Source organism: Embiotoca jacksoni, unplaced genomic scaffold, assembly GCF_022577435.1.
Source record: "Embiotoca jacksoni isolate LCO1_2020_lvr unplaced genomic scaffold, fEmbJac1.0.p SCAF_27, whole genome shotgun sequence".
Taxonomy (NCBI): Eukaryota; Metazoa; Chordata; class Actinopteri; family Embiotocidae; genus Embiotoca; species Embiotoca jacksoni.
Genome location: NW_027185378.1, coordinates 5393853 through 5407224, shown reverse-complemented (window position 1 = coordinate 5407224; position 13372 = coordinate 5393853). Strand labels below are relative to the sequence as shown.

At 41.4% G+C, this 13372-nt stretch overlaps 1 protein-coding gene across 1 annotated transcript in view; it reads left to right on the top strand.

The window, feature by feature from the left end:
• The window catches only part of babam2 (BRISC and BRCA1 A complex member 2), a 78171-nt gene that overhangs the window by 49267 nt on the left and 15532 nt on the right, over positions 1–13372 (top strand). The window contains exon 7 of the mRNA XM_069160938.1: positions 525–634. Within this exon, the coding sequence (XP_069017039.1) occupies positions 525–634 (110 nt within the window). The remainder of the gene's footprint in view (positions 1–524; positions 635–13372) is intronic.

Here is a 13372-nt window from a genome sequence, read left to right as displayed (position 1 = left end):
ATCTCCTTCAATATTTTGGGTCTTGCACACTTGTTGTGCACTGTTAGAAATGTGATCCCCAGGGTTGTGATTTTTTTTTTTTTCTTCAGAATCGGAATTCAGTATTGAATCTGAACCCCGTTAAATCTCTTATCGAATCTGTCAACGTTTAGCTTTTACACATTTTATTTGACAAAAAAGCCTAATTTAGATATGCTCAGTATAGTTTTCTATTCAGCTAAATGGTTACCTTCTTGCATACACAGCCTAAATCAAAAGTTAGAGTGGTCATCAATGTTTTAAATCTACCTGAGGGGTGAGATGGAGGTCTGTACCAAATTTCATACCAATCCATCTCATAGTTGTCAAGAGAAAGAGACACAAAACAAGAGATGTGTTAGACTTGGCGTGAGTTTTAGAAAAAAAAAAGTAGCAATACCAGTCCGAGGCTATGTTAATGAGTCCCTGTTTAAATGGTGTGTTAATTGTTGATAGTCTATCCAATGAATAACTTTAATAACCTGGCTTTTTTTTTTCTCTCTAAGGACACAGCTCTGGACCCTGGAGAGGATGTGGCCCTTCTGTCTGTGAGCTTTGAGGACGCTGAGGCGACCCAAGTCTTCCCTAAACTGTACCTTTCCCCCAGCATCGAACAGTGGGTACATTTATCAATCAGTCAATGGTCGTTTAGCAGTTGACTCAGTAAAGTGTATGTTTTGATGGAGATAGCGATTGCAGGACAGCCAGTTTAAAGACCTCTGACCCCAAAACGACCATGATTCAGCTGAACTTGACAATCAATGGGAGGGTGATGTCGGTTCCTCAGCTGCTTTAGCACTTAAGAGCTTTATTCATAGTGGTGTTCAAAAGGTTATTTACTCTTAACAAAAGTCTCCTAGTTTATCATGCTGAGTGACTTATGAAGGCAAGATACCTTGAAAACCCACAAGGAGGGTCAGCCAGAGGTGGTGAGGACGCACGCTGCACTGCTTTTGATTTCGAGGATGCAGGATATAGTCTGCGGATTAACGGGAATGTGCGGTGAATCTAGCGACGTATTATGTCACCGTGAATAATCCTGCATCCCAGTCTGGACTCATCAGTCGCTTTCTCCAAAACAATAAGGGAAGAACAAAAAATGAGATGGATGACACACAGCGTCTGAGCTAGGGATGACTGAATGTCGGCAGACATCTGGGGTGTTAACTGTGTGTGTGCGTGTGCGTGCGTGTGTGCATGTGTGCGTGTGTGTGTGTGTGTGCACGCATGCGTGTGTGTGCGCGCAGAGTTTTTCAGAGAATCTGTGGGCACCGTGTGGGTACTGCAGCAGTATGCACATTCTCTTTGTTGAATTTTTTTTTTTATTGTTGTCTTGCTGGATTTAGTGTGTGTGTGCATTTGTCAGTTTATATTTGGTTGTGTGTGTGTGTGTGTGTGTGTGTGTGTGTGTGTGTGTGTGTGTGTGTGTGTGTGTGTGTGTGTGTGTGTGTCTGTCTGCATGTGCCGAGGAGTGTGTATTTGAATGCGTGCATGTGGGTTTTCATATACCAAAAGTATATGTCTGTTTTCATGTGTTTGTGTGCATGCACCAGTATTTGAATAGGTTCTGCTCTCAACACAAAGTCTTTGTAGGTGTGTGTGTGTGTGTGTGTGTGTGTGTGTGTGTGTGTGTGTGTGTGTGTGTGTGTGTGTGTGTGTGTGTGTGTGTGTGTTTAGAGAGAGAGAGAGCCAGGTATGGGCCCACTCTGACCTCAGGGCTCCACGGTCTGGGCTCCCGTGCTTGGAATAATCTCAGGCTGATGTTTATTTACAAGCGCACGCCCCGTCGCACCAGGTTAAGAGACCTCTGCTCCCCCAGCACCACCCCTCTCTCTCCCTCTCTGTCTCTCTCTCTCTCTCTCTCTCTCTCTCTCTCTCTCTCTCTCCCCCTCTCCCTCTCTCTCTCTCTCTCTCTCCCCCTCTCTCCCTCCCTCTCTCTCTCTCTATCTCGCTCATATCCTCCTGTCTCAACATGTTCCTTTTTCTCCCTCATCTTCCATGTTCTTCTGTGGCTCCTCTGTTTTATTTTACTAATATCATTCCTCCCCTGCTTTTTCTTACCTTATTTGCCTTTGCAGTGACCTGTGTCTCCACTTTTCTCTCACTATCCAGTAGGGCTGCACAATTAATCGTATTAACAACACAATCTGGATTCATACCTCTAGGCGATCTTATTTCTAAAACACAACGAAACTGAGGCCTTTTTATGACGGACATCAGCTGCACTAAACCGAGTGTCAAGCCGCTGTGATGTCACACATTGTTTTCTGAACCGACATTTTTAAAGCCTCCACTTTTGCTATCAAAACAAGCCCTGACAACACAGCGTTACACCACATAGAGCGGCACAAATAGTCTGTTTTTAAGTATTCCAAGTTGCGTCACCAGATCAACGTCAGCACCTCTGTTGCATATGTTGGTTGGTATGTTCCCGGCATCACAGCGGACCTGAAACTTGAGCAAGGGAGCACACATCAAAATTGTTCGGTTGCATTTTTGAGGAACAGAAAGAAGTCGCAAGGAGACAAATCTGATAAGTAGGGAGCTCGTAGGAAGCAACGATTGTTGTTGTGGAGGGCGAGAAACCAGCACTTTTAAACAAAGTATGAGCGCGGGGGTTGTCACGTTGGAGAACCCGATTGATTTTGCGCCACAGTTCAGGTCTGAACTGAATGTTTTCCCTCAGTTGCTGCGGAGCGTCATGGTGGAACCTGGTGGTGACAGAGGAATGTCAAAGAAAGCTCACCCGGCGCTGCTCCTGTCTGGACACCTGCCCACCTGCATTGCTGCATTGTTGTCGGCTTTCTGAAGCTCTCCGTTTGCGATTTCCCAAGTTTTACAAAATTTGATGTTCTCTTCTCGAGTCCAATCGCAGAGAAAATCGCAGATGTGTGTGTGGCAGTGGTCACAAAAACGCTTGTAACACAGATAACTTGGAGTACTTACTCACGAAGGTTATAGCTGCAACCTGCTCTGTGCACATCACCGTGCTGAGCTCCATTCACGTGCAACAGGTACAAACCTCAGACCTTCGTGATTGCAACTAATGCCTCATATTTTTTGTTGCGTTTCCTTTTTTATCAGGTAAATGAGTGCGACAAACGTATATTGAAACAAATCTGGAAGAAAGAATCATTATCTTGTGATAAATTGTGATTTTCCTTCTACATTCCTGCTAAATCACCAGATACATGCACACGCAGACACTCCTCCTCCCCATTTGGTTAAAATGAGTAGAACTATGCAGCAACTGAAACCAAATACTCTAATTACTAAACACAGAAAAAACAAAGGTCACCTACCTGCTGCCTGCCCTAGATGCAGTACTCCTCATTTATTCCATGCTGTGCCTGTACAAGAGCATACCCAGGCATTAGTATGGGAGAGAGTGCGATGTCATCTCGAAAAGGAATCATTCTCCTCACCTTGATGCAGCACAACTTTCTGAAACGTTTTTACAGCTGCGTTAAAGCATTGAGTTCAAGGATGACGAGGCTTTCATGTGCTGCGCATTCTTGACCATATTATTTTGCCTTGTTTAAGTGCTGTTTTGATCGACGCTTTCCCGCATAGAAAATCCACTCGGATGAAAAGGCTTTCATCGTGAGCGCCGTCGAGGTGTCTGAATTACAGAACACTTCAGGCTGTGGAGATATCTGTGTTCGTCGCATATGTCGGCCTGCTTTACGGCCGAAGCTGTGTGCGCTTGTGTATGTGAGAACGACTGACCTTACCACTGCTCCGGACCAGACTGAAGCTGTTGCAGTGGTGTTAGAGGCTCCTCTCCTCTGCTAGTCGCATGAGGAGAACAGACAGAAGGAGGCTAAAGGCAGCAGAGTGGAGAGTGGGGAAGTGGGGAGCTACAGCACTGTGGATGGAGAGGGCTGGTTGCCGGCGGAGCAGCGGGGGGGGTTCACATAGAGGAGGAGAGGCTATGAAACAAACCCTCCTCGTGTAAACCCTCCAAGAAACCAAATGCAGAGGCATAACAGTGCCACGCTGAGCCAAGCTCTCATTTACCACCCTTCATCTCCTGCTTATTGTTGCCTTCTCTTTGTCTTGAGATATTTGCACATATGCGTATCAAGGCCATCCATGAATATGCTCTGCTACATGTTTTTGTGCACCTTTTTGTCAGCTGTGTGGGAGTGTGTTAATTCATGACCCAGGGCAAAAAAATGTATGTCTTCTTCACCGTTGTTTGAAGAAAACCGACTGCATGTGTGTGCGAGTTTGCGCATGAGGGAATTTGTGTTGTGTTCTTCGTGGATGCTATTTAATTTAGCATGTCGAATTGTGCGAGCCGGCCCTTCGCTGTACGTGTGTTTATGCAGATCTGTTACCCTGTTACTTTTTCCTCCGTGTCCTCACTGACCTCACTTGTTATTCCTTGGCCTTGTGTAGATGCCCATTATCTCTGCATTGGCTCCAGTGAAGAGAAAAACCCATTTGTTGCCGTGTGCCTGCACATCTCCATGTTTTTTCTAGCAAGCCTTTGATAGGCAGCAACATTCAAAGGATTTGTATTAATCCATTCTAGCAGACATTTTTATTATTTTATAATATAATGTCAAGATGGAATTCACATCAAAACGAATTTGAAAATTGTTTAAATCAGTGCTAATTTTATCAAACGGTGAATATAGCAGCTGACAGCTCCAGAGACTGGCTCAGCTCTGGTTTTGGCACTGCTGGAGTTCAGTGTTGGTACAAGGTGTCTTATCAACTGCATCTATTCAGTGTCAAAATATTCCAGGCTTCTCTAGAAGTCTGCACTCTTTCTGTCATTATTTTTAATCATCCCATCATTTAAAAAAAAAATATATATTTTTGGTGTCTTTGCCGTCACTCTCCATCCGTCCACATAATCATCCGTCACTCCATTACACCCGCTACTGCCGACTCGTCTTACTCGTAACTCACTTTTCCTCGTTTTTAACCACCCCCCCTCCCCTTCCTTCTCTCCTTAGTGCTTAAATACATTGTTCATTTTGCAAACACTATTACATACCTCTGGCCACAAGGCAGATTAACCCATTAAAATTATATTGCTTGTAACCTTTTCACAATGTTTTAACAACAATAACAAACACACAAAAATATGCAAGAAAAGTATGCTTACTTGTTTTCATACTTTTTATACCTGTATAAAGTATAACTGTCATAGAGTGACACCGACTAAATCCAAATTAGTCAACACATTAATCACATTCATCTTTTTATTTTTTATTTTAGTGAGTGTGTGTGTTTTTGAGATCTTCTGGCTTTTGATCATTTATTCTTGAAAACCACTTGTATAAATGCCTGGTCAAAACAGTTGAAGATAATGACGTGAGATTCTCCCATCAGTCCTCCAACTTCTCTTGGGACTAATTGGACATATTTTGAGCATTGTGCTGTGCAAGCTCACTCAGTCCTCGTCTGTTTGTAAATGATGTGTGAATGGCACAAAAACGAATCCCTCATCAGTAGCTTCCGCTATCTCTGTTTGCAGAAAAATGCTGCTTTTACCAAAACATCTTCATTACTGAATCTGTTTTTAATTTTGTAACAATGAGCCGACACTGCAAACATGACAATAAACTGGAAAAAAGAACAATACTCTGATCAATTGGACCAATAGAAGAATTTAAAGACATGTAATTTGAGGCATGTCCAGAAGTCTAATGAAAATATGAATCAAATCAAATGAGTGAATTACACAGTGTAAGATATATTGTCTTTTGCTGACAATGACCCAGGGAATGCATTTAATTCCACTGTAATCTTGCACCAGTCCCTCCAGGAGATTGAAATTTTGGGATTGTATTAATTAATGTAAATGTAATCTCCGCAATATTTGCAGGAGCTTGAAGTTCTGCATAATTCTCATGATTTCTCCTAAATAAAGGAATAGAGGCTCTGGTGAAGGTATCATGGTTGAACTTAGCCTTGACAAACAAAACTTTGTTTTTTATTAAGATATTTCCTCATTTACAGATAGCAAGGCTCTTTTCTCATCATCAAAACAAACATCATGCCAAATGACTGGAAAATAAAGTAAATATGGTCTTCTCATGAGAATCAGGCTCCCAATTATTGCACTTCCTTGTATCAGTCTAATCATACAGTGTGTATTAAATGACATGGGTTTTATTACAGTTGTAAATTACTCTTGGGTTTTGTGTCTCTGTTGAATTTACAAAAGGTTTTAAAGCACTCAAATTTAAGTCACAGAAAATGTAGCCTGTGTATTTTATGTTGAAGTCGCAGGCTGTTTGTTTTGCGAAGCTCTGGTGCTTTTATGACTTTTGTAACTTTGAGCCCATGGTTCTTTATGTTCAGAAAATGAAAAAAGATGAGAAGCTCCTTTCTGTGATGTGCAGTATGCTTAAATATCATAAGTGATGATTTTATTCCTGTTAAAAGGGAGTTTTTCCTTTCAACTTTCGCTAATGTGGGAATTGTTGAATTGTTGGGTCTCTAAATAATGTTGAAAGATTCTGCTTTAAGGACCCTATTGTTTTAAGAGCCCTGAAATGATCTGATTTGGCACTAAATGAATGGAAAATGTTATATGTTTCTTCCAATATGACACTTTTTTCCTTGACTTGCAATTTTGCTAATTACCGCAAGTTTACTTCAAAATAATCACATGAAAAATTGCAAATTGCATCACAATTGTTGAGAAAAAAGCATCGAAAAAAAAAAACCTGTGAATTCCTGAAGGGACTGAGTAACGATTTAGTCCCGGTTGATTTAACACACTTAAGGTGCTGTGGTAATGGCTGATATGGTTCAATTCCGCACCAACACTGGTTGAGCAGGACCTTGGGCCAGCAGAAGACCAACTGGTGTGTGGATGGTTTATACATCCAAAGAAACTCACTGTATTAGCTAAGGAGTCAGCCAGTTATATATAATTTAACTCTATATCTAACTAAAGTTAATTAATAAAAAGTAACACTAAGACATCTTCGGAAAATGTTTAAATCAGTCCTGATTTTATGAAATGGTGAACATTGCGTCTGTGAGCATCATGTCAACTGCGATTTTGGCACTGCTGGGTTTCAGTGTCGGTACAGTCTGTCCCATCAGCTACATCGGCTCAATGTGTACCTGCCTTTCCATCATTATCTCATTTTCTCATTTATGGTCCCTTCATCCTCCATCCGTGACTCTGTCGTGCCCTCCATTGCTGTCCTGTCCATCCATTTTGTAATTCACTACTTTTTCAAGTTTGTCGGTCATATGTCTTTACACCCCCCACCCCTTCTTGTTTTTCACATGTCTGCCGCTTGTCTCTTCTCCCTCCGTCTTTCTTCGCTTTTCTATCACTCTCTCTCCTCTGCTGATCCCTCTGGCTGATCCTCAAAGGGAACCAAGAGAGTGAGTGGGACTTAAAAGAGAGAGAAGCGCTGTGCTCTACCCAGCAAGGTCGTCCCTCGCTCGACTGAAACGCAGCGAGGAAAAAAAAAACAAAAAACGCACAACACAGGGGAAAGGAGAGCTTTTCCCTCTCTCTTATTTTCTCTTTCCTCCACCTCTCTACTCTTCTCTCCCATCACTCCTGAGTTGTTTGATATCTCACTTTTACTCTCCTTCAGCAGGGGCTCGGATCTAAGAGCTCTGAACGCAAACTCGTAAGCCCCCTGAGCTACAGTGTTATACCTCTATTCCCTCTTCCTCTCTCTTTCTTGCTCTCTCCGTTTTCTTCCCATCTTCAAACAGACCATCACTGTAATATTTTCTGTCTTACAGAGCAGCAAGGGGAAAAAATATGTTGAAATACCCCAACACACACCCACATTTTTACCAATAATGTACAGCGCATGTCGACTGTTGCATAGGCTCCTCTCACATTTGCTTCTTTTTCTGTCGAAATTATTGATTATGAAGAAGTCAAAGCGCTTTTATTCTGTCGGCTTAGAGAGGCACCTGCTTAAGATGCAGTGTTCATTTTTTTATATAATGTTTTAGGGAATGCCGAGAAGAAAATATACTGTGAAAGGCATGGTGTTACGCTGTGAAGCTCCTATGCGTTTCCCCCCTCACTCATTTAAACTAGCTGTTAAGTGTTAAATAGATGTAGACATTTTCGAGAGCGTAAAAAAATAGCTGAGCTTTGAAGGCATCTTTGTGATGAATTTGCTGTCAAGCTAAATCATCTCCTTGTGTTACAGTGGAGGTCATGGTGTGATCAGGCCTAAAAATGCAGGAGTCAAGTATCCCAGTACAACTGAAGAGTAATTAGGCAGGGCAGTAGTACAGTCACGAGGATCAAGTGGGCCGGCTGGGAGAGTATCTGCGTGCATCTACATATACAGTCCATTGAAAGATATGAACAGCCATTGGCTTATGCAGAGATTTTCTGAAGAAGCAGATCAAACATATCTGTCCCTGTGGATTTCTTCCCAACATCATTCTCACAGTAGGCATCAAACATTTTCTGCAAAGATAACATAGATTACAGTATCCTTCTTTGGCTTTGAGTAACACAGTTTTGACTTCATTTTTCATCATTTATCTTCTTTGTCCGTGACAGTCAATGTTCTCCAGATGGCCTGAATATAAGTGCCTGTTAATCATTGTTAATTCATGTGAATATTGCGGCTCTAGGGTTCGTTTAACTTTGCAATCTCCACCTCTGTTGCAGAGATTCAAGAATGTGAGGAGTCACACATAAAGGCACACAAACTGCTAGTTCCCTGCAACTTTCCACAAAACCCGATCTTTACATGAATCATTCAATAAATTATTTTTTTGAGTTACAACCGGTTTCCAAAAAAAGGAAATAAAACAGTGTAAAATGTAAATAGAAACAGAATGCAATGATTAAACGATCTCCCAACTAATTAACCTAATTAGTTGGGAGATGTTCAACCAGGTGTTTCTTTTAGCTGTATGCAACGTTTCCATTCTTTAGTTGACTCTGTCCCAACTTTTTTGAAACGTGTTGCTGGCATCAAATTCAAAATGAGCATATATTTTTCATAAAACAACACAATTTCTCAGTTTAAATGTTTGGCATGTTATCTTTGGTCTATTTTCAAGTAAAATGTGTTTTGTTTTTTTTTATTTGAAAAGCATTGCATTCTGTTTTTATTTACATTTTACACAGCGTCACAATTGTTTTAGAAACAGGGTTGAAAAGGGAAAAAGGCAGAAATAAGCCACCTGCAACAACCATTTTGCTAACTAAAGAAGGGATCTCCATCCTGGGATACTTACTGGCTGTTCTTATATACTTATTTCTTAACAAAAAAAACAATGCATTAATGCATGAGCCATATTATTGAGAAAAACACGAGGTTGAAAATAAAAATATATTTCTCTTGCTACTAAATGCTCCACTGTGTTCACCAGCTAGTCACCAACTTCTCTCAGCCTTTTGGTGCTGCTCTCTTAGTGTACAGTGTTTTTTTTGTTTTGTTTTTTATGGCTGTTTGTTAAGAAGAGCTGCTGCAGCCACAATCGCTGCTAATGAGAGCAGCCACACAGTTTGCAGACAAAACCAGACCAAGGAGCAGGAAGCTCTTATTAAGCTAGTTAGCGGTGAGGCGACCTGCAGAGCCAGGTGATGCTCCACTTTTCACAGAATGCAAGCAATCATGTGATCCACTGTTAAAATACAAGTATTGATTTTAGCTGCTTTGAATAAGACTAAAAATAAAGTGAAAATGTTTTGACATAAGAGCTACAAACCTGAGTAACTACCACAGGCTCGCTCAAAGAATTCCCCTTCTGTACATGATGTCACTGGCTGTGATATACATATGTAGAAAAAATATTAAGTACTTTTTTGAGGTTGTGACTCGGACTACCTGGTAGCTTTTAAAGCATGTAAACACATATATTATCCATTTATCATTTGCAAGAAAGCTCAAATAAAAACAATCAATCAGAAATTAACCTGCATTTTGAATTTAACAATACAAACAAGTCTGGGTTTGTGCCCTGCAAACAGTTACCTGCGGTAAGACAGTGATCATCACATTGAAACTGACGCAGCTTCACAATTTCAGTGTTTAATCCGGCTCTGAGAATCATTAAGAACAACGCATCTGCGAAGACTTTCATTTCATTCTGGTTTTGTGTCTCCTTCTCCAACCGTTTTATAACCAGACTCATCGCTCTTTTCATTTTCACTTTGACTTCTCGTTTACCTGATTGTACTGTGCCCATGAGAGGAGTTGGATACATCTCTCCTTCCCCCAGAAAACCTGCTGCATTGCATAAAAGAATCGAGTGGGCACCGTCTCTGCCCCCAAACCAGATTTAGGAGCCCAGAAAAATCAACACAGAGAGACAGTTTTAGGCTGCAGTGCACTAATGTTTGTGTATCTGCATTTGCCTTTGGGTGCCTGGGTGTGTGTGTGTGTGTGTGTGTGTGTGTGTGTGTGTGTGTGTGTGTGTGTGTGTGTGTGTGTGTGTGTGTGTGTGTGTGTGTGTGTGTGTGTGTGTGTGTGTACATGTGTCTGTGTGTGTATGCACATGCTCTCCTGCCTGCTCGTGTGTGTGTGTGTGTGTGTGTGTGTGTGTGTGTGTGTGTGTGTGTGTGTGTGTGTGTGTGTGTGTGTGTGTGTGTGTGTGTGTGCGTGTGCATGTGCCTGTGTGGGTGTACGGTTTGTGTGTGTCCCTTCTCCAGGGTCTGTAGAGGTGTTTTATAGCCTTTGAAAATCTTTGCATTTTGATCAGATATTTTTCAAGGTTTTGTGAACATCTTGTCAGTCAGAAATCGTCAGTCTGATCAAATAAATTCAGCACTAACCCGGCAAGCCCACTTGACAGTCTACGGTGTCAGTGCAGACACTCTCAGCAGCTCAAAGCGCACCGCCACTTCTTCCTCCTCCTTGTCTCCTTGAACACTTCTGCATTATGTGGTTCTTAAGTCCGTGAAGGGACTTTTGTGATGCCGCTTTGTTATTGCAAGCAGGCCGCCTGTATATGCAGGCCCGTCTTACATCACCACGGTGAGTCCACTCTGATGTGTTTTTTGAGAAATGCCTTCACAAAGGTCGAAACATTTAAATCTTACCATTTATTAAAAAGCTGTAAAGAGACCAAAATATTAAAATAGCATGAATGCAAGTTTACAGATGTATTTGGCAATATAGTGGCTGTTTATAATAAAGGTGTTATACAGTACATCTACATGCAAACATACACACAATAATCATAACTATTATTAATGTGATTCCTACCTGTAAAGCAATTCATAAACGGTACAGGAGAGAAAATAGAGGAAAAGTGAATTAATAAGTACACAAAAGTAGATTAGGTTTTGAGCGATGTATTATTAAAAGTGAGTAAGATTAATGCACGTTACAGAAAGGTTACAGACTTAATAGCATCCGTTTTCTTCCCTGAATTGTTTTAAGGTCATTAGACTGTATGTCTGACGGAGGCTCTCTCCGTCACACATAAATATCTAATGATGATGGCCTTAAACGCTGCAAAGTTGAGGATGTGTGGGTGATAATACGGTCAGATTGGATTTTCAGTGGTCTGGCAAAAATAAACATCCCCACAATCTGATTCTGACTAAAGACTGTTTATATCGAAGGACGTTTCGCCACTTCCTCCCACTGTACCAAAGTGAAGCCTAAATATGATGGAAATAAGAGCTACCCTCTTGCGCTGCCAATGTCATTTGCAACCAGAGTCTACTCAGTCGTGACCTTGAGGGGGAGGGGGAGGATTGGGAGGTGGAGGGGAGGGGGGGAGTTTGAGGGTGAGGTATCGAGGTCCTGTCTCAACATCCCTTCCCGGTATGTGAGCCGTTCCCCAGCCACTGCAATCTTGTCTTGGACGCTCTCGCTGTATGATTATTTGAAAAAATAATTAGTAACTGCAAGCTGTTTAGCAACGGGTTTTTTTTGCCATAGATTGGTTGTGTTCTTAGCTTCTGATCTAGAACATTTGCATCAACTTACTAATCACTGTTGGGCTTTAAAACAGAAACTTAACTAACCGGGGGAAAAATGCAGCTGTCTCCCCGATCGCTCAGAATCTCTGTTAGTACAGTTTATTGCAGAACAGTAAATATGCCCTGACAGTAAACCAACATGCACAAAACCAGCACCTCCCCTAACTGGAATGCAGCCATCAATGACAAGTCAAAATGTCTGTTTGTTGAATGGGTGCGTCCGCCGCTATTTTATTCGGGACTGTTGGATGACATCATTTTCTACAGAATCAAGTCGTTCATCCACTGATCGGAATATTGAACACACAAACCGACATCTGTATGATAAGAAGTAAGATGTGACAGAAACCACATGTGGGGAAAACTTTTTATTTGGGGTGTACTTTATTTTATTTTTTTGTTTGACAGCTGCAGGCTCAAGACTAAAGCCTGAAGTGTCTTGATCGGGACACAGGCTTCAGTCATGTTCTCTCCATCTCTCGTCATGTTGTCCATCTTTATATACAGTCTATGGCTGTGACTGAGTTGTTACAAAATCCTGAATGGTGCGTGCAGGAAGATGACAAGTAGATGACATCATGTTTTTCCAAATGAAAAGCTAAAGCAAAAACACAGATTAATATAACTGTCTCTAACTGGAAGATTGTGCATCGCTCATAGTTAATAGGTTTTCCAGACCTTCAAGTCAAAAAGACCATAGTTTTCTTTGCTTGGACTTATTATCCCACTATGACTTCACCTTCACCCTTCATCATTTATACCTCCAGCTTTGGGACAAAGACACATCAAGTTTCTCAATTAGGCTACAACACAAACTATATTCATTATTTCTTGTTTTCTGCTTCACCCGATCTCAAATGTCAAACAAAAATGTCCTCTAAAAGAACAATTTGTACATCATACAATGCATAAATTATCTCGCGTGCAGACCTCAGTTGTGTTTCACATAAGTATTTTCTGTTTAAAGGGTTAGTGAATGAGAGGCAAATTCTAAAGAGCCTCACAGTGCAGTCCATTCAACTTTAAAACCTGCAGGGGCAGGAAGTGGAGATCATGTGATCATTTGACCCCTCCCTTCTGCCACATTGTACTTGGTTGAAGGAGTGAATCGTGAAATGTTTTCCTGTCACCTATCTTTATCATATAGTCGTGAAAATGTATAATGGTTGTGCCTGAAGCTTATATTAATCTGTCTTTTTTTTTTTATCCAAATGGGGGATGAATAGAGAAATTCAGCAGTGTTATGCCAAGACGGTCACCTCATCGGAGATAGGTTACGGAGTTCTATTGCTGTGGGCCAAAGGTGCCTTGTCAGGTCACAGTGGAAGAATAGAATGTTATTTAGTCCGAACAGCCAACAAACAGACTCATGTGGGCCTCAGAGGACCCCCCAGGCTTCAGGAAATGAAGAAGGCAATCAAAATGGAAATGTTGCTGCTCTGGAAC